The following is a 19,432-nucleotide window of genomic DNA, read 5'->3' as shown; positions in this document are numbered from 1 at the left end:
CCTCCACCGAGGCCGACCGGAGATCGGCGAGCCGGCGCAAACACCCAGGGCCGTAGGCGCAGGGGGGATGATGCCCCGAGAGTGGTGGGGGGACCCAGGAGTCGGGGACGCGCGCACCGGGGAGGGGCTCGAACCCTGGAGAAGGGGAGTACCCTTATTTATTTTTTCACCGCTCCTCCTTCCATAGTCTTGATCAATTCATAGCCGACGAGCCGACTCGAGTTATTTCGGCAAAATTGTGAGAATTCGAAATTCCGATGTTTCTAATCCCAATCCTTAGAAACCCGAGGAAACGGTCGCGGAATCTTGCCCTGCAATCGCCTCTTCGAGACCCGGGACGATTTTTCATATTTCGTGTTGTGTATTTCGTATTTCGTAATTTGGGAAAATTACGGGTGCAGGATTAATCTGAAATGAAGCTGCGGGTCAGTAAGGGGCCCCGGCGTCGGCTCGGCACGACCTTGCGCGCGTCGCTGACGCGCTGAGCCGAATATAGTCGAGCGCTGCCGAAGTTACGAGAAGTCGCAGCTGGTTGGCCCACCGTGGTTAGCGTCCCCCGTTGCTAGGATACGGCGAGCCGGGCCAGTCGGGGCGGGGGAGAAGCTCGGCGGGACCACACACGCGGATACCATTTCCCCTCGAGCAAAAACATGACCAATACACTGCCGGCATCACCGGGCTCACATGCACGCCGCACACACCACCGCGAGCTACCGCCGCGGTCACCCCGCACACCCGGTGTTTACACACCTTTAAGGAGCAGCACTACCGATTTGCGAGTCGCGTCCTTACGAGTTTCCATGTAAACGACATGAATTATCTCAAACCAAAGAAAATCGCCCGTCGAAAAAAAAAAGGCGACCTTTAATCCCTTAAGGGGACGTGAAATGGCATCCGAGCGGCCAATCGTTCATGGAACTTTTCCCCGAACTGGGTGTATCGCATCGTTTCCAATTTTACAGCGTGATTATGTATCACTTATGTCCACCTGGTGCCAAACTAATTCGAATGACAGAAGTTGAAAATAATTCCAAGATCGAGTGACGCTGTCACGCTTGGTTTGGGTCGTTAAATACATTGCACTAATCGGCGCTTAACATCTAGCGAGTAATTGGAGGGTATTACTTAATTGTGGAATAATGATAAGAAGAGGGACAAGAGAGAGTCGAGGACGATCGAGCGGAGGTTTTACGCGATTTTGTCGGCCACACCTTTCTGAATTTTTCCATGAAGGTCGAAAAACTGATCGACGAACCGAAAAGTAGGCGAGTTAACCTCACGACCATGATTAACCTCGCGAGTCTCCCCGCCATTCTTTTTCGCCCCGCAATTTCCATAACTCCTGACGGGGCAATTTCCTCGCATTATTAATTGCGAGATCTCGGGGATCTTTTTGCGCCGCGGGTGAAAAGAAAACTGGCTGGGATAACGATCGGCTGAGTCGAGCACACGGCGCGTTCGTGTTTTGAATTTCTTTCAGCCCGGACTCTTCTCTCGTCGGTAAATAAAGGGTTAAACGTGGAGTGCGGCCAGGGAACCGAGGAGAGAGCGGCCGATCTTGCGGACGAGTCGAGAATTCGTTCTGACCGGCCGGAAGTGGTGGAATGGTCGCAAAAACGCTGCTCTGGATGTTCTCGCTCATTCACCATGGGCGTGCCCTCCGGTTCTAGCCTCTCCGTAAAATCACTCCATTTCCGGATTACGCGCTGTGCTTCTCAAAGGGCGGAAAAAGAAATTCTGGAAGCTTAATCCTTTGCCCTCCAAATTACTTACATGTCGATTGCCGATGTTTAGTCACCCTCGGCAAAGGAGAGCAAAGGGTTAACGTCGCGCTATGCCGCAATTTTTTCAACGACCCGATGTCAAATTTTCTAAGTCTCGTAGCCCGCTCTCTTCCTACATCTTCCCATGGATGTAGGGCGAATGAATCTCCCTCGCTCGTTGACTGCGAAGACAGCGGAACCGGAAAAGAGAGAACGCAAATCGGTTATGCAGGGCAATGTGGCGACATCTATCTAACGACGAAATTGGGAGAGAGGATGAATAGAAGAATAACTCCTCCGTTCTCTTTCTTTCGGGACCAGTGCCTTCGTATCACTATTCTGGCACCCTCAAGTGATGGCTGAATTATTGTACCAAATTCACATACCGCTATCACTTACCCATGGAGAAGTATCGATTCCGGGAACGCGACGAGTCGAACGTTTTGCTAAGTAAAGTACTTTCTCGGGATGCATAAGGCCCACGCAAATTCATATGTCGCAGTCACTTCCTGATGGGATAATATACTCAAACCAGTGGTGCGACAAGTCAACCATTTTGCCAACTCGAGTTACTCAAATTCTGTCTTTTTCCACGTAAGGCCCACGTGAGGCCCCGTCTCTCGAGGCGCGATAAACCGCGAATACGGCCGAGTGCGTGAAGCCTCCCCAGAGAGCGAGGGCTTTCAGCGAATCGATCGAACCTCGGCAATAAACTCCGCGCTCGGAGAATGCGGTAATTGCTCGTTGGCGTGCTACTCGCGCCGAGTAAGAACCGACCGCCTCGATATCCGTTCGTTAAGGCCCGAATAAACATTACCCCGAACGATTACCTTATTAACCCGTCCTCGTAACGTTCCCCGGTGTCCGCGTAACGATGCGACTTCATTAGGCGTCATCGAGGAAGGGAAGGCCGGCTAGAAAGGGGGGAGAGAAGGGGCCCAAGATATAAAAAAGGGGGCCCGAGAGCGCGGGACCACCCACAGCGACGCCCTCGACAACCTCGACAATCTCGACACCCTCCACCGGTGACGAACAATCCTTACGCGTGAAATTCTCCACTCTCTGCCGTGGTGGGCGGGGATCGGGTGTCCGAGTAAAAGGGAAAAATCGTAAAGAAAATGGAAAAAGTCGAGCCCGATTCTACGGAGAAGGCGAAAGCGACCCAGCGCGCTGTGATCGCGCATACAGGGCGGATTCGGGGAAGGTATCGATTTAACTAATTACCGAGCGATCCAACGATAATTATTTTCTCGATCGGTGATCGGTACGTCGCGTTTCGAGGAGGACTCCCTTTTTTCGTTCACGATGTTTCGATAAATGTTGATAATCGTATTTCGGATTGACAAGGTTCGCCATTGTTGTAGGAGCACCTCGGTCCGTCATTTTTCTCCCTCGTCGGTCGCCTTCGTGGCGCGGACGGAGAGCCTTGCATTATCGCGGGGTTCTTATCTCACCACCCGGTATTAAGAGAGCCCGTCGAGCCGTCCTTTTGATCTTCGCCGACTCCCGGTATCTACTTAATGAATGAGCGAGCGGCGGAGAGGAGTGCCGCCGCAAGGGAGAGGGAGGGAACGAAGAAATGCGTGGACGCCGTGCAGGAGCCTCACGATCTGCACAGATGCATTTTGGGTTGCGCGCCCGCAGGCTCTTCTCTAGCCTCCTGGATAGAGATAACACAAACGAATGCCGATACCCGATAGTTCCCGCGCTGAAGAAAATAAAAATAGCGATACACATTAACACCACACTGAGAAGAAAAATTCATTTGACCAAAGAAATATTTTCTTAATTCAAGGAATAATTATTTGACTGGAATAAACTTAAATAAATTGTCAATTCCGATGAAATGTTGGATCCAATTTTTTCGAGTTTATTCCAGTCAGATAATTGTTCTTCGAGTTAACAAACATATTTTTCACGGTGTGTAGTTGTGAAATAGTACCTACAAGTGGTAGTATGTCATATAATTACAAGAAAAAGAAGAACCTGACTAATTACATTCTTTCTTTCTGCGGTTGTGTGCTCTCTTCCCATAGCTGTGTATCATATCCCTTGTAGAGACTGGCGCCAATTTCATAAATACTTTTTTTTTTTTAGTGCGTTCCGCTCGCTCGATTAATGAACGCCGAACGACTTGGACGCACTGCGAAGGCGGAATTCCCGCTAGATACGATTTATCTTGCGGGATCGATCCATGCAAATCGAGTCCTAGCCGAGTCAAGCGGCACAAATTCGACGAGGCGGCGCGTTTAGATCTTACCTCGAGACGCAAACCTGTCTTAATTTTTTATTTGTCGCTCTCTCAATTCCCTACAAATTTCAGAATGAATCCTAAAATCGACCAGTACTACTCCTTAAGGGGACGTGAAACTGGCACCTGAAGGGACGATCGTTCATGAAACTTTTCTTCAAACTGGGTGTACCGAATCGTTTCTTTACAACGTGAATATAGAGGCTATAAGGAATATTCTGACTTGCATAAAATTTAATTTTTCAAAAAAAATTTTTTAAATGTCTATAAATGAATTTTAAAAAATCGAAATTTCATTGGACCTGCCTTATATTCTGTACCGCCTTAAGGTGATATGAAAGGGTCATTCTATGTATATCAAAACGTGAAAATATTTATTATACTCCAAACTGGATGCACTGAATTATCTGAGACTTTAATACGTGCTTACAGAGGCCCTAAGGAAGAGCGCGATGCTCGTGAAATTACACTTTTCGAAAAAAGAAGTCTTCTTTTCGGGTCTTGTCCGAGAGAGATACAAATTCTATTTTGCGAAAAATGAAATTTCACGAGGATCGCGTTCTTCCTTAGAGCCTTCATAATCACGTGTTAAAGTTTGAAATTATTCGGTGCACCCAGTTTGGGGAAAAGTCTTATAAATATTTTGACGCTTCATGTATATGGAATGACCCTTTCATATCGCCTTAACGGTCGAGATTAGTTTCCTCGGGCTCTCTCGAGGTTCCGCTGGTTCCCTTGGGACTACTTCCTTACGCGTCCCTCCGGGATTCGTCGGCGTCGCGACGGCGATCGGGTCCGGCATCGGGATTGGCTGGCGCGCGTCGCGCTCAGCGGTGCGTGCAGGACACGAGATGTTATCGGGCGGGCCGCGGCCGGACTCTACCGAGGGACCACCCACTTGACTAAATAATAATAAACGAAGTCGCTCGCCGCACGTCCGTCCGTCCGTCTCTCTTCTATTTCGCAGATAGCATCGAGAGTCAGCCGGAACGCCGGCCTCTCCGTCTCTCTTATGGGCCCGAGGAGTCGAAACGATCTCCCGCCCCCCGATGACGGATCGACGGTGGCGTCGGGCCGTCCCGACGCCGAGGTGACGAGAGCCTCCGAAGAACGATCGATCGGGCCCCGCCGGTCTCACGGGCTTTCGGGCCCACGACTCCATTCCAACGCGCCGAGAGAAAAGGCAAATCTTAGGAACGAAGGGATTAAGGCGACACGAAACGGCCATTCTGTATATATAGAACGAAAGAAAATATCGATAAAACTTTTCGACAAACTGAGTGCACCGTATCCTTTGAAATTTACGGGACAATGTCGCGTAACGAGACTTGCCTCGTTACCCGCGATGACTCCGCTCCGCGGTCAACTACCGGAAACGTTTTTACAATCCACCTTTCTCCGGCTTTTTGTTGTCGCTCGTACAGCAGAAGCGGTTGCGCTAAAAAATTCAGCTGATCCATTTTCACCCGTTCATATCGACGAAAGCAAGTGAAATATCTTAACATGACCGTGAATCGTCATTCCGCGTAAGATGAGCAAGGTCGATCTAGTCTCGATTTTATAAAAATTGTAAGGCCTTATCGGCCCGTCCTGAGAAGAGGATGGCATCGAACCAGAGAAACAATCCTTTGAATAGCACCAAGGAATACTTTGTTAATTCCAAGAATAATTGTCCAACTCAAATAAACACGAACACCTTGGACGCAACATTTCTTCAGACTTGTATGACAATTCATTTGAGGGATATAATTATTACTTTTTCGAAGAAATATTTCCCCAGATCAATGAATTTTTTTCCCTCGGCGTAACCTGATCGTAATTGCAAGACCAAGACTACCCCAGTCTCGATTTCAATCTTGCAATATGCTCATCGCTAATCTCGATGGCAAAGGGACGATCGCGATTCGATCACGGCCTGCCGGAAGTCGGGCCGCGGAAACTCGAGCGGGAGAGAGAGGAAACGCGATAGGGTCGAGCTGGCGCCGACCTCGATCTGATTAGTCGATCGGAACCCGATCCTCCCGCGGGAGGAGAGGGCCTAATGCCCGACTTCCGCCAGCGTACCGCCGACTTCTCGGGCGGCCGCGTCGCGCCATTACCCCGGTTGACTCGGCACATTTTTCCCGACCGCCGTGTTCGAGGACCGTCAAGAAATCCGCGTCGAAGCTCTTCCGATCCGACCCGTCGACTCCAGTATCCCGGACAGGCTGCCGGATACGCGCGCTCGCCCTAAACGGCGATTTTTCCACCGGGTCGTAAAGCGGGGCAATTCCACCCTCCCGGCGAAGGTCGCGGCCGACATCGAGCCGGAGATCGAGCCGGAGCCGGGCGCAATAAAAGCGACTTTACGGACGGCCGATTATTACCCGGACGCGCGCGCGTCCCCGCGGTAACTTGCATCTAATTACCTGGCCGGCCAGTTTTCAGCGGAGCCGGTCGTTACCGCGGCGTTTCTTATAGATCATTAATTCTAAAACGGTCTCAACGCCCGGCCCGGCACACGCTGAGATCCGACTTACTAATTGCGCCGACGTTGGTGGTCGCCGGCCTCCCCTTGCCAAGGCCCATAATGAAAAGCAACATGGCCGCGCGGTAATGGCGGCCCCCGATCCGGCCTCCACCGCGAGAAATCATAATTCCTTCCTTGCCCGATCCGGAAAGAAGAGGCTCGGCCGCTTCCTGGACGATTCGCTCGACGGGCTCCGAGATCGCCGGATCGATGAATCCGTGTCTGCCCGTCCCATGTCCGTGCACTGATGGAAATGACCCTTCTCGGATTCATATCGGAGTGTTCATATACTGAGAAAAAAAAAAATGAATTGAACCAAAGAAATCACTCAGGAGTCTCTCGGGTCCTTCATCAGGTCCACTCGCGCCATCTTCCCTTGGGTACGACCCCGAGACAAGGTTTTCGCGTTTTTCGCGCAGCTGGACCCAAGGTTCTCGGGAAAAGGGGCCGTTTCGGCACTCAAGGCGACCCAAAAGGGCAGATTTTCGAGATGCCCCGTGAAGGGTCTCCGTAACGAGTCTCTCCCTTCAACGCGACTCGTCTCGGGTCGATTTGCTACGGGGTGAGATCGCAGCGTGGACCGCCGGGCTCATGGGGAGTCCTCGTCTCGCAATCGAGCGACAGGCCCGTTTCTGGTAAATTTTATCATTAAGACTAATCGCAAGGGGAATTAAAGACGCGTGTTTCCTGTGTTCGAGGTGGGTGACCGTTTGGCCACGTGAACCACATAAGGCCCCTGTGTAGTGCCCAGAAAGGGCCAATAGTTGGAAAAGCAACTAGAAAACGTAAGACCAAAACCAAGACTACCTTGGTGTCGATCTTGATCTTGGCCTTGCATTACTTCCACTATTTGTCCCATTTGTGCTATTTGCAAGGCCAACACTAAGACCCGGAGTTCAGATCCAGGTTTGCTCTTCGCTAATTCGGAAGGGAGCGATTTGACGAGTCCCTCTCGCGCTCCGAAAATCCGCGAGGGGATCGCGGAGCCGCAAATAAAAGTCGGGCCCCTCCGGTCCCCGGGGCCCGAGGTGTCCGAGCGGAGACGCTTAACGGTTTGCGGTCAGACGTAGCCATCCGACCAGGGTAAACACGGCGCGGAGTAGGGCCCATTGTGCGAGGCCCGTCCCCCGGCCGGTCGGCCTGGGGCGTTCAGAAATTCGGAAAGCCAGTAAATTCTCGAAACTACCTGTTGCGCCCGGGACCGTTCCGTTTGCGCAGGACCCGGGACCACCCAAGTCGAGAGAGGACGCCAACACCGTGCGCCCCCGGATTGACTCGGCGGAATTCGAGTCCGCACGGGGGGGACGGAGACGCAGAAGGGGGGACTCGACCCGCCGCGGGCACTCTTGCGGGGGCATTAGTTTTCCTCCCCATTGTCCGACGACGGGATCCTGGCTCCCGGCGACGAGGCCCTGGATGGAGCTCCCGCGGGGCACCACAGGAACGCTCGACGGTCTGTACCGCGAATTGCGCCCGGACTCCTGGAATCGCAGAAAGCTCTTCCTTTAACCGGCGAGCACGGATCGAGCTTTCTCCTTCTTCAAGATAAAATACCATGCTTATCCATATTTGCCGATGTTTACCCGCGTGAAGGCGTTTTCCTCTCCTAGATCACGTCATCTCATCCTGTGCTCCGCCAAAGCGCCAAACAGCGATAACGATAACGCGAAAACGAGAATTATCCTCAAGAGGCGACGGAGGATGACGTCTCGAGGAAAATAGAACCAAAACGAGACATCCTTCGATATGTCGGCACTCCTGCGAGACGCATCCACTCTCCGCTGATTACCCCGAAGCTAGATTTACCTCGACGTAATAAAGAAAGCTTAATCCCTTTCCTCCATCAAACGCACGGGGAATTATTATTTCCTACACATGTTTACCCAGGAAACAGTTTTCACTGAGAAAAACAAAAAAAAGAGTAAATTCACCTTCAAAATTCTATGTGAAAAAAAAAAGAGTCGATTCAATTTGAAATGAGTTGCACCAACTCATTATCGAGTTGAATCAACTGTATGGATGTGTTCATTCAACTCCAAATTGTGATTTAGCTCCAAATCTAAGTTGAACCAACTCGCTTATTGAGTTCACCATGTTTAACTCAGGAAATCGGTTGAATTTACATTCTTTCTATTGTCGATGTTCCTGCGCCATTCCATGATTACGTTGATTCACTTGTCCACCATTCACGTAGAGATCCAACGGATACCTAGATTCATTGATCCTGGTCCTATGTCCGACAATGCGTCCAGGGTCATGGGCATATGGAGGACCGAGCAGTTTGAGCAGGACCACGAACGGCACCTAAATCGGGAAAACAACGGCTATAATAAGACTAGATACGTGCATACGAGCGCCGCTCGAACCCGTCGCTCCGGCAATGGGAACAATTAGTTTCGCGCAATTAGTCGCGAGCGATCGAGGAAGAGCCGCCCGCGAGGCCCTCGGCACCGGCATCGGGGCGAGAGATAACATAATATCGCGCAAGGTAAACCGCGAAGCGGAGACGGCCCCTTATAGTAGCCGGACGCGTTGGGTGGTCCCGGCCTCACCGTGGGTGGTCGCTCACTAACACCGTTTCGGTATTAAACGGTCCCCCGTCCGGCATGCGTGTACGTCGGTGCCTACGAATACGCGCATGCATATACGCGCATGCATATACACGTATACAAGTACACGTATACGCATACCGGCTGCCCTACCGGCACGTTTCACGATAATATATCATTTCAGGTAGCGCAACCGAGGGCACGTCCTCTGACGCGCTCTCGGCACTCGCGCTCGAGCGGAGCTTTTGCTCGCGAAACTTGAAAGTTAAATGAAATAAATGTGCAGCCCATCGAGTACCCTCGTCGAAGAAGGACTCCCTCAGGACGATCGGAGATACCTTCGAGGAGATCAGAGATGCGCAATTCGTCGGGCGATTCGCGCGTCCGGAAGAGGGACAACCCCCTCGAGGCGTTTTTCCTCCTCGAGGGTCTTTCTCTCTCTCTTTCTCTCTCTCTCTCTCTCTTTCTCTTTCTCTCTCTCTCTCTCTCTCTTTCTAGAGTTATTCATAGATCCCGAGTCCACGCACGTTGCGTGGCTCGTGCGTGCCATCCCGTACTCGGCGGAGGTGCTCGGATAACGCATCTCGGAATACCCGTATTCCCTGGTACCGGAGACTGTCTCGAGAGGGACGAGGAGGGCACATCCGCGGTTACCACCTGGGTGGTCCGATCGGAGTCGCGGAGAAGGCGCTTCGAACGCGATACGAGGACGCTTCTCTCCCGAAAACGGCGGATAGTAAATCCTCCCTCGTCGGCTCGTATCCCGTGTCCTGCGATCGCCGGGGATGTCCGTTCTCCGCTATCGAGTTCCCATCGCTGCGAGCCTCGCGTTCCTCTCGCTCTTCGAGACATGCTCGGCCTGAAAAATTAACGGAAAAAATCAGGGGTTGAGCGAAACGCTCCCTCGAGGCGACTCGCGTCCTCCAGGGCGTCGTTATACCCCGGAATAACACGTTACGGGTGTGTCCGAGTTACTTTGCGAGCGAGGTGAATTAATAATTGGCCCGTTTCGGCGAGGCCGATCCTCCGCCGAGTCGAGTCGCCCGGTCCGTGAGAATCTCAGCCGAGGCCGACTCGCGAGAATTACGGTAATTGGGCCGAAACCCCGGGACGGTCTCCTAAACGCCTAAATTCGCCGAAGGTGAGGCTCCCTTCGCCGTCGATGCTCTCGAACAATAGGTATTACGCGTGCCGCCGCTCTCGAGCCCCCCGAACCGTTAAACTTCGGAGACGGCACGCCATTTGACGGTAACAAAGGGTGATACTACCGAGTGGTTTCATGGAACGACGAAAAGTCGACTTAGGAAGAATCCGGGAGTTCCACATGTGGAAACTTCTAGAATGTTACAAATACCCGTTGCTGACTTTAGTGTTGCCGTACTATAATTATAGTATTGGTCTTATTATTTTGGTCCGGCGTACGATACGTTTTTAGAATAATAGTACGCGAATTATACTTCCGGCAGAAAGTGAAACTGGAACCACGGACGACTTCGTCATTATCGTTGAGTATTTTTATTTATATTCTTGGTTTCGTTTTTAGACATTCATGCTCTGCTCAAACAGGGAATTTATTAGTTGTTTAATGTGTTGAATCGCTGTTGCCAGAACAGGTAGTTGCCGATACTGCGTCTAGTAGAGAAAAATACAATAGGGAAAAAGGAAAGATTCGATGTCGCGTTCTGGAAAAGCGTAACAAAATGGCGGCGGGGGCGGCGATTCGGGGAGCGCGGAGTAGGTGGATCGGGTAGAGGGTCCACCGTATGCGGGTCGCGCGTGCACGCGCGGGCCGGGGCCATGAAACGAGTAGCCGCGCCGGGTGGACGAGGCCGGGCGACGTGGGTGGTCCGGCAGAGATTTGCCTTCCGCTAAATATCGCCTTTGCGCGCACCCTCGACTTGGGTGGTCCGCCGGGAAGATCCCCTCGACCCCGCGCGTCCCCGGCCAGGCCCGACCTCGGCCCAGGCCCGTGCGTTTGTCGCCGCTCTCCACGGACCGAGACGACGCGACGCGCCGCCCCGACTTTCCAGCTCCGGCCAGGCACTGGGAGGGGGCGCGACGCGTGTGGTCTCGAGGTGGAACGACAGCGACGGCCTTCTCGTCCGTGGCTCGCAGGATCGATCGATCGATCGGCGCGGGCTGCTCGATAAACTCGGATAAACTGCCCCGAAGCGCACGGCCGTGCGCCGATATTTTTCGCCACGGTTGCCCCGGGCGACGGTGGCGCCCTCGGGCGGCCGAACCGAGCGACCCCGCTGAGGCGGTACGGCCGCACGATCCGAATCGAAATCGCTCCTCGCCCGAATCCAGTCGAATCGGCCCACAATGCAGTCGTCCTATTCAAACTACCTTTTTACTCGCTACTCTGATGCGTTCTGCGTGCGGCAAAACGCTCCGATTTCGTTCCGTTTTCCTGTGAAACCTACGAGCAACTATTGCAATTCGTTGAATCGACTCCAACTTGCGGCATAACGAACCTTTTCGAGGAAGACGAACAACTGGCTTTCATCCTAAGGTATTATGAAAGGGTTATTCTATATATATCAAAACGTCAAAATATTTGCAAAGCTTATCTCCAAACAGGAGTGCACCGAATCATTGAAACTTCGGCGTATAACTTCTGATTCTTTCGTCATATTCAAATATGCGAATAAACGTGATGTATGTACTCACGGGTAATTTTTTTAATCTTTTTTGCCAACTTCGCACTTTGATTCTAACAACGTGTCTTCTGTCATTAACTTGTATAATTATTATTAATAATCCCTTTTCGAGTAATAATATTGTAGGAAATAGAAGTTGGAATTTTCTCCGTTTGCCCCGTTTACACCTGACAGTAGGCAGCGTTTGCGTGTTGAATGTTTGTATAAATTTGTGTCCCATCGCGTAATCGTTTTAAGATTATTACCAGTTGACCGATGGCGAATGTCAACGTTGTGCTATCGGTAAATTAATTTTTTTCGACCTTCCCAACCAGTTGCATTTCATCTCTCGTGCCTTCTCGACCCGAAAAACAATTCTACAATGTTTGGTGCAACACGGCAAGCCGGTGCCGGGGCCGCGGCTCGAAGTGACGTTTCCTGGAACCATTCTGCCACGCGAACCATACCCGGTTCCGCCGATCGACGGCTTTGCGTCGACCCGGCGAAATTCTTGCCGGTCGAACGGTAAATCGTACTCGCGAAGGCGAGGCAATTAAGCCTCGTGTTCATTTTGCCGGAACGGCAATATCGCGTTCCTCGGCGAGCTCGGCCGTCCTAGTAGGGCGTCCTCCTGCGTCGACTTCGGCCGGCCGGTCGTTTCAGGATGTTTCGCTAACCTCGGCCCCCACCCTCGGGCCGATGCTAATGCAACTACTATTAGCAAGTAGTGAATCGAATGTAAAGTCAGACGTAAGGTCGGGACCACACAGCGCGTTTACGGGTTACGACGCCCGGCAGATGCACTGCCCCATAAACGGAGGAGCGGACCACACAGCGCGTCGCTCTTCGTTCCTTCGTTCCTTCGTTTCCTTAATAACCGCGATAGGCCTGGGCTTCGACCCGCACTCCCAGTCTCAACCCTCGAGTGTGCGTGAGTACACGCGAGCACGCTACGGCCGAACCATAGACACGCTCGTTTTGAGACCGACTATTTGTCTTTGGCATTCGGCGTCGCCTTTCGTTTGGATTCGAGCTTAGAATGAAGAAGACTCCTCAGGACTTGTAAAACTTGTTGAAAATTTAATTATGTTAAGTACTCCGTCTGACTGCGTTTTCAAAATTCCCGCGTCGGTAGGATCTTCGATGGTGATTCGAGAGCGAACGCAAAAGTCCATCCATGGGAAATTGTGAACCTTTTGACTTTCGATGAATTTCGATAATCGTTCCTTGAATTATTTCTCTTATATCGCTTCCTGTATATTTCACCTCGGAGATTATCTATGTGGGGTTGTATACGGCTTTGGCGATCGTGTTTCTCTTGATTAACATGTTTGTAAGCTGTCGAGTGAATAATACTTTGTAAACAAACATGATTTACATTCCTGTGGAGTCGATTGAGTTTCATACTGCGCAAAGTGATAGGCGCCATGTTTTAATTGGACATTCAATCAATTTCCGTCTCGTACACCAATCGAAGGGTCGAGCCGCCGTATTGGAATCCTAAAGGTGGAAGATTATTGGTTCGTCCGCGGATCGACCAATTACGTGTTAGTCTCTAGCCGAAATGACCAATCAGAACGCGTCGATCTTTCCAACATGGCTGCCCTGATATTTCGCCGCCATTTCCTGCTTCGTTCTTTACGTCGCGGTCCTCGAGCAGGAGGTGAGGTTCTAATTGTTATAATTACGATTTTCACTAAAAATTCATCTACAAATTCTTAAGAAATTTAACTAACGCAACATGGAACTCGCTGTTAAACGCAAAACTAGAAAGAAAGCTTATTGTGTCGTGAAGTGTCGACCTGTTCGCGAGTGATTGGAAGACCACATGGGCGTTCGCCGCAATAAGGTGTTTTCTCTTTGGTTTTTCGTAATATAAGTTTTATACATTTGCAGTAAAACGAAAAAATGCAGCTGTATATTCGTGGCCAGGAAACGCACGTCCTCGAGTGCGAGGAGGATGATACAATATCCGAAATCAAGGTATGCATCCACTTCATATTCTAGCCTAACTCAGTCGTTAAGCCGATCGTGTATTTTCTTCAGTGTATAATTTCATGCAACTTTTAATTTTACATTAAAATTACCATGAAAGTGGGAGGAAAGATATGTGATGCATTACTTTGATAATCTGGCAACTGTCTAACTTTACGATGTCAGAACGAGCAGTAGTGCTAAAAAAATTGCGCTTCTCAGGGAGGCAAAGGGTTAATTTTATATCCTCTGTCTTATCGTAGAAGCACGACAAATCTACATAATTCTAAGTAGTTTGTCTTTTAAATGGAGTCGATTAATTCTACCTATTTAATTATTACTAAGAAACTAGTTAGGTAAAATCTTATGTACCCAAATTATTCTTTTCTGAACGTTCTTTTACAAATTTTTTTTTTAAATATTATAGGGACAAATCGCATCCCTTGAAAATGTCGGAACGTTGGATTTCAACCTTTACTGCGGTGGAAACTTAGTGACCGAAGATGTGGCTATTGCTGAACTTCCATCAACCGATCTTGAGATGATTGTCCCCATGCTTGGAGGTAAATCAGCACGTTTTTTGAAAAAGCTTATTAAATGCAACTTTAACCATTCCTTTTTGACAGAGTGAATCACATGATCCACATTAATTATATATACTGTAATGTGAAATACATCAGCAGTTTTAGATTTAATGTGAGAGTAATGAAAGTTAAAGTGAGTTTAATGCTGTATCCTGGCATTAATCTTTCATCAATTTTCAACAAAACTTGATATTCTGTTTTATTAAATCCTATAATAACCTTTATAGATCAGATGGACAATATATTCTACTTGTTTTGTTATTGATTATTAATACTTTTGTTTGCTAATTGTTAAATCTAAAGTATATATAGCAGTACTTTAATTTTTAGGTAAGGTGCATGGATCGCTTGCTCGTGCTGGTAAAGTAAAAGGACAAACACCTAAGGTAAGAGATTTCATTATGTACATGGTTGGGTATAAATGAAATTTTTCAAAATATGTCACTGAGAAAACAACTATAAAATTCAACAAGAAATGTACATGAAAATTAGTATCATGTTTTTAAGCTTACTGCACTGTGCAAAGCAACAATCATTAGGTCAACAGGACTGTTGGATATTACAGCAGATCTTACTTTTTAAGAATTAGTTAGCACTTTTCAAATATCTGTCTAGGTTGAAAAACAAGAAAAGAGGAAGAAGAAAACTGGCCGTGCAAAGAGAAGGATTCAGTACAACCGAAGGTTTGTCAATGTTGTACAAACATTCGGTCGTCGACGTGGACCCAACGCCAATCCCAATCCTTAAGCATTTCACGTTAACTGTATCACTTCTGAGATACTGTAATATGTAATTTCTACAATCAATACACAATCTGTGAAAAAGGTTTTGTGATAAGTTGTTTATCTATTTTGTATATTATATAATTAATGTGGGTTCATGAAGAGAGAATTACACATTGAACATTTATTTTAACAGTTGATTAATACTAATCCCAGTTGCCTAATATTACAACTAGTTTTCCTATAAAGGACCCAGAATTGTATTCATTGCTTCGATACAATTGGGCGATATAACAGTATATTTTGTAAACATATTCCTAATTCCAATTTAAGCCAGTAAAAAATGTTTTAGGAGTCAAGTTGGTAATTAACCTGACAAGTCTTGAACTTTATGATAGCCTCCTTGTTGACTAGACTACATCGGAAGAAATGTATAATACAAATGTGATAATCATAGAACAAATAACTTTTCCTACTTTGTTGACTTTCCATAATCGTTTTGCGATATGCTGTTCTATAAATTTCTGATTTATGTAGATGATTATATTTTATCAACGATTGCTTAGAATTACTTGGCCAATGGCATTAATCCATGTAGCTACAGCGTAAGCTCCAGCATCAGAATCTTTCAGATGAATTGCCTGTTTTACGTAGCTAGCTCTACCGGCTCTGAAAATGAAATCATTGTTTTAGTATTTTCTGTATTAATCGATCAAGAATCCGTCTTAGCATTTGTGCTCTTCTAATTTTGTTACCTGGGCTCCATGTTTTTAGTTTCATTGCAAGCACGCCAGACTCCCTCTATTACCATCGTTACAGTTTCTTCATAGAATCCTGATAAATTCTCTTCGAATATTTTGCAAGCAGGATCCAAAACGTCCAGCTAAAAGCATGTAAAGAAATATTTAACGATATTTAAATTGCTTCTAGTACTCAATGGAGCTTTACCATTGTTCGATCACCGATCCTTGCTTTGCTGTATCTTATTATTCCATCGATGCCACCACGCCAAGCATGGGCCCAGGTTTCTAACCAATCTTCCCCACTTTTTGCTAGTGATAGTTCAGTGCCTGCAGTTGTGAACAACAGGCTGTAAACAGCACCTGAAGTTCCACCCATTCGTTCCTCGGCAATCATTGATAGTTCCGTTAATAACGACGAAGGATGAGATGTTGGTAAACTATCAAGTGCAGCAAGAATTCCTATTTGAGAAAAGTTTAACAATTATTATTGATATCAAACGCAAGAAAAACATTTACCTTTAGCAAGTTCCTTATGTGTCGTTCCACAATCCCCATCTCCGCAACCTCGATCCAGTTCATTGATCAAATCTTCCTTTTCCATAATTGCATCACAGGCTTTCTTTAAACACATTTTAAGTAGGTTGTCTTGTTGCTCAGTTAATGCCCGGCCTATCTTAGGTGATCTTTTTCTTTTCTCTTCAATTAAAGGCTCTTTAGGCTTTGATGGTTTTTTACTGTAGTATCGACCAGGCCAGCATGGTGCTTCGGTCTTGTCATCAAGGCACTCGATGAGTATTGCTTTGGAATGTTCAGGCAATCTTAGCATCGATATGTGTATACCAGCACTGTCTAGCGATGTCATCAAGACACCAAAGTAAACACGAACTGGTTCCACTCCTTTCTCCTCTGTTCGCACAATAATTATTCAGCTTGAGTATGGTTCAATTTGGATATATCATGTGCACTCTTCACACTTTATATTTACCTCGTCAAATGTTAAGCATAGGCAAGGATGAATATAGGAATTATTAAAATGCTTTTGATGTACGTTAAAACCTTATTTCTAATTAATTTGTGATTCTAATTCCATTGTTTGAAAAATACCTTATGAGTCAAAATGGTAGTTACCCAGTTGTTTAATAACTTCATTGGTTACGATCCCTTGTTCTAGCTGGCTAGAACCACCAAAGTTATTCACAATGACTGCTACGAAGTCTCCACTGACTATGGATAGTGTCTGGATAATTTGATTTAGCATGAGTGACACCACTTGTGCTGCATTTTGTAACTTCAGTCGTTTGTATCCTGCTTCACCATGAACACCTAATCCGACTTCTATTTCATCTTGTGGAAGGTCGAACATTGGACCCTGACCTTCATAAAATTATATAGCATTGCCATAAGATAAATTTCTGCTAATGTTCCTGGTTAAAAATTCTATCAATAATGCTTTAATTTTTATAAAACGAAAAAAAAATAGACCTTGATCTAAATGATTAACCAACATTAATGAGAAAGAATAATTACTAACCAGGTAGTGAACACACCGACAAGCCAACAGCATAGGTAGCTATATTATTCGCTACTATTTCTGTATATCTTGCTACTTCGGCAAGACTTCGACCCCTCTCTGCAAGCGATCCAGCTACCTTTTGAACAAACATTATTCCTACCAAACCACGTCTTCCTGCTCTTCCTTGCTCACTTGTGGGTATACTACAATCTTCTCCCACTGTAAGATCCGCTACCTATAGTCAAGGAAATGAAGTTGATGGGTAATAATACACTTCTGCCAGTTTCATTGTATACAGAAATTTAGAAAATTCACTTAATGTGACTAATTGTAGGGATATTAAGAAACTCATTTAATTTAATGTATTATTTCACCTACCGTTAATCCTGCTTGACGAGCTTTTTCAATAGCTATTCCAAAATTTAAACAGTCTCCTGTGTAGTTTGGTATAATTACTAAAGTTCCAGCTAATGACACACAATGTAATTATTTATAGGGTTGCATTATGAAACATTTCTCAAGGGTGAGATACAGGTGCAATACCTTTGTTGTTCGTCGATACACATTGTAATGCGTATAAAATATTGCTAGATGGTGGCGCAGCGAAAACAGAACCAGCTATTGCGGCGGTCAGCATTCCTGATCCAACGAATCCTACAGAATTATTATATATAATATGCACACTTTTGATCGATAGATATTATTGTAAAGAAATGTTAAAAGGGTTAATGTGAAACCTGCTGCAAATGGTTCGTGTCCTGCTCCTCCTCCGCACATGACAGACACTTTACCATCTCGGTCCTTCCACTGGAACGTAGAAATGAACTTGATTTTAACTGATAAAGTATGATCCATTAAGAACTTCTCATTGATGTATACTGCATAATTTTTTTCGAATACATATTACGGTCATTCGAATATAGATCTTCCAAGAATGGCTTATCACATCATAAGACTCACATCGGGAGCTAGAATGACTTTCTTCTTTGCATGGAATTCCAAATGTGGGTATGCTAAGCAGAGACCAGACAGGTATTCCTCAACAACAGTTTCAACGGAGTTGATTAATTTTTTCCCTGCAGACATGGTAACGTCCTCGCTGTTGAAAGGAATGGAATTGAACTTCAAGTCATTTACTTTGCCACTGACAGCTATCTTAAAAGTCTGGTGATCTCTCTAACACTACTCTTCAAGTTTTCCAGACTGCCGATAAAGAGAAGAAAAAGGAAGCATTTCTGGTTTTGCGACGTTTAATTTAAGAGCTGATAATGTAACCTTGCTTGTGGCCTCTAAGATGATGAACTACGAACTATGGGTACTTGCTTATGTGAAGGCGTTTTTATGACTAAGTACAAAGAGCTTACTAGTCTAAAGCTTATCCAGCTAGTGATCTGTTTACAGTGATCAGGAGCATGGCATATACAAAGTAATGCAGTAATTAAAACATTGGTTTAAGAATATTTTAATGTTCTTTTTATTTCATTGCAAATTATATTCAGTCAATGTGTCACTTTAAATATGACTCGTGTTACAATATTTTTTAGATAAACAATTGAGTATGTTAAAAAAATAATATCTATGAAATGTATCTTTATAATTCGGGAATCTATATCATCAATACAAGTTATTGAAAGAAAGAAAAATTTGTCTAGGCATAGACGTTGCTTTAATTATTGAATATACGTATCACAGAATCTTTCTTGTCACTAGTACTACCCGTATGCCATCTTAAAAGTCATTGGTGTTATCATATTTGTGCTTATCTAAATTTAAGACTAACAGAATTGGGTAGGTTATAATTAATACAGTGCAAAATGTGTACGCACAAGAGTGCATATTTATCTGAACGTGTAGGCAGCGAACACAAACACCCTTCGGCCAAAGCATATCGTGAGAAATTCATAATTTCAATGAATAATTGATCTTCTACTCCTCGAAAAGTATTTACAATGTACCGTCTAAATTGTAAATTGGTCTAATACTTCTATACTTAAAATCCTGTCAGCTCTGTGAACAAGGTTAGGAAGTTACCCAACGGCTGATTATGTAGGGTGGCCAACGTTACAAGGATTGAACTGAAAAATACCTGGCGGCACTGCAAAATTGATCTCTGTTGTTACATTAGAATGCCGATAGTTACATTTAAATAGCAACAGAAAGATTTTGATAATTTTCATTAAAA

At 46.4% G+C, this 19,432-nt stretch overlaps 2 protein-coding genes across 5 annotated transcripts; one reads left to right on the top strand and one right to left on the bottom strand.

Annotated features, from left to right (window-relative positions):
* Positions 1-13,316: 13,316 nt before the first annotated feature.
* LOC105697269 lies at positions 13,317-15,099 on the top strand. The gene is made up of 5 exons (XM_012420442.2): positions 13,317-13,377; positions 13,611-13,697; positions 14,116-14,251; positions 14,603-14,658; positions 14,888-15,099. Exons 2-5 carry the CDS (start codon positions 13,623-13,625, stop codon positions 15,017-15,019), a joined length of 399 nt encoding a protein of 132 aa, XP_012275865.1. The 5' UTR covers positions 13,317-13,377; positions 13,611-13,622; the 3' UTR covers positions 15,020-15,099.
* A 64-nt stretch (positions 15,100-15,163) lies between these two features.
* On the bottom strand, positions 15,164-19,402 carry LOC105697265 (triokinase/FMN cyclase). 4 transcript variants are annotated; one of them, XM_012420433.1, is made up of 11 exons: positions 19,077-19,402; positions 18,211-18,349; positions 17,988-18,057; positions 17,794-17,904; positions 17,629-17,717; positions 17,269-17,485; positions 16,866-17,111; positions 16,254-16,643; positions 15,943-16,196; positions 15,750-15,877; positions 15,164-15,663 (listed from the first exon to the last, which is right to left on the bottom strand). In XM_012420433.1, the coding sequence occupies exons 1-11, from the start codon at positions 19,151-19,153 to the stop codon at positions 15,546-15,548; spliced, it is 1,839 nt and encodes a 612-aa protein (XP_012275856.1). In that variant the 5' UTR covers positions 19,154-19,402; the 3' UTR covers positions 15,164-15,545. The 4 variants fall into 4 exon arrangements, with proteins under 4 accessions (XP_012275856.1, XP_012275857.1, XP_023288052.1 ...); XM_012420434.1 differs by having other exon boundaries at positions 17,629-17,684; XM_023432284.1 differs by lacking the exon at positions 19,077-19,402 and adding an exon at positions 18,615-18,633.
* Between the last annotated feature and the right edge of the window lie 30 nt (positions 19,403-19,432).

This window comes from Orussus abietinus, unplaced genomic scaffold (genome assembly GCF_000612105.2).
Source record: "Orussus abietinus isolate OABI.00-Male unplaced genomic scaffold, Oabi_2.0 scaffold286, whole genome shotgun sequence".
NCBI lineage: Eukaryota > Metazoa > Arthropoda > Insecta > Hymenoptera > Orussidae > Orussus > Orussus abietinus.
Note: the sequence above shows the minus strand (reverse complement) of the source record. Positions and strands in the feature narration are given on the sequence as shown.

What these genes read in the sequence shown, in the direction of transcription:
- LOC105697269 (XM_012420442.2), top strand. Translation starts at nt 13,623, where the DNA reads ATGCAGCTGTATATTCGTGGCCAGGAAACGCACGTCCTCGAGTGCGAG. An exon ending in GATTGTCCCCATGCTTGGAG is followed by an intron (nt 14,252 to 14,602) that starts GTAAATCAGCAC and finishes TTTAATTTTTAG; the next exon opens with GTAAGGTGCATGGATCGCTT. An exon ending in TAAAAGGACAAACACCTAAG is followed by an intron (nt 14,659 to 14,887) that starts GTAAGAGATTTC and finishes ATATCTGTCTAG; the next exon opens with GTTGAAAAACAAGAAAAGAG.
- LOC105697265 (XM_012420433.1), bottom strand. Translation starts at nt 19,153, where the DNA reads ATGAATTTCTCACGATATGCTTTGGCCGAAGGGTGTTTGTGTTCGCTG. An exon ending in TCAGATAAATATGCACTCTT is followed by an intron (nt 18,350 to 19,076) that starts GTGCGTACACAT and finishes TCCTTTCAACAG; the next exon opens with CGAGGACGTTACCATGTCTG. An exon ending in ACACGAACCATTTGCAGCAG is followed by an intron (nt 17,905 to 17,987) that starts GTTTCACATTAA and finishes ATAATTCTGTAG; the next exon opens with GATTCGTTGGATCAGGAATG.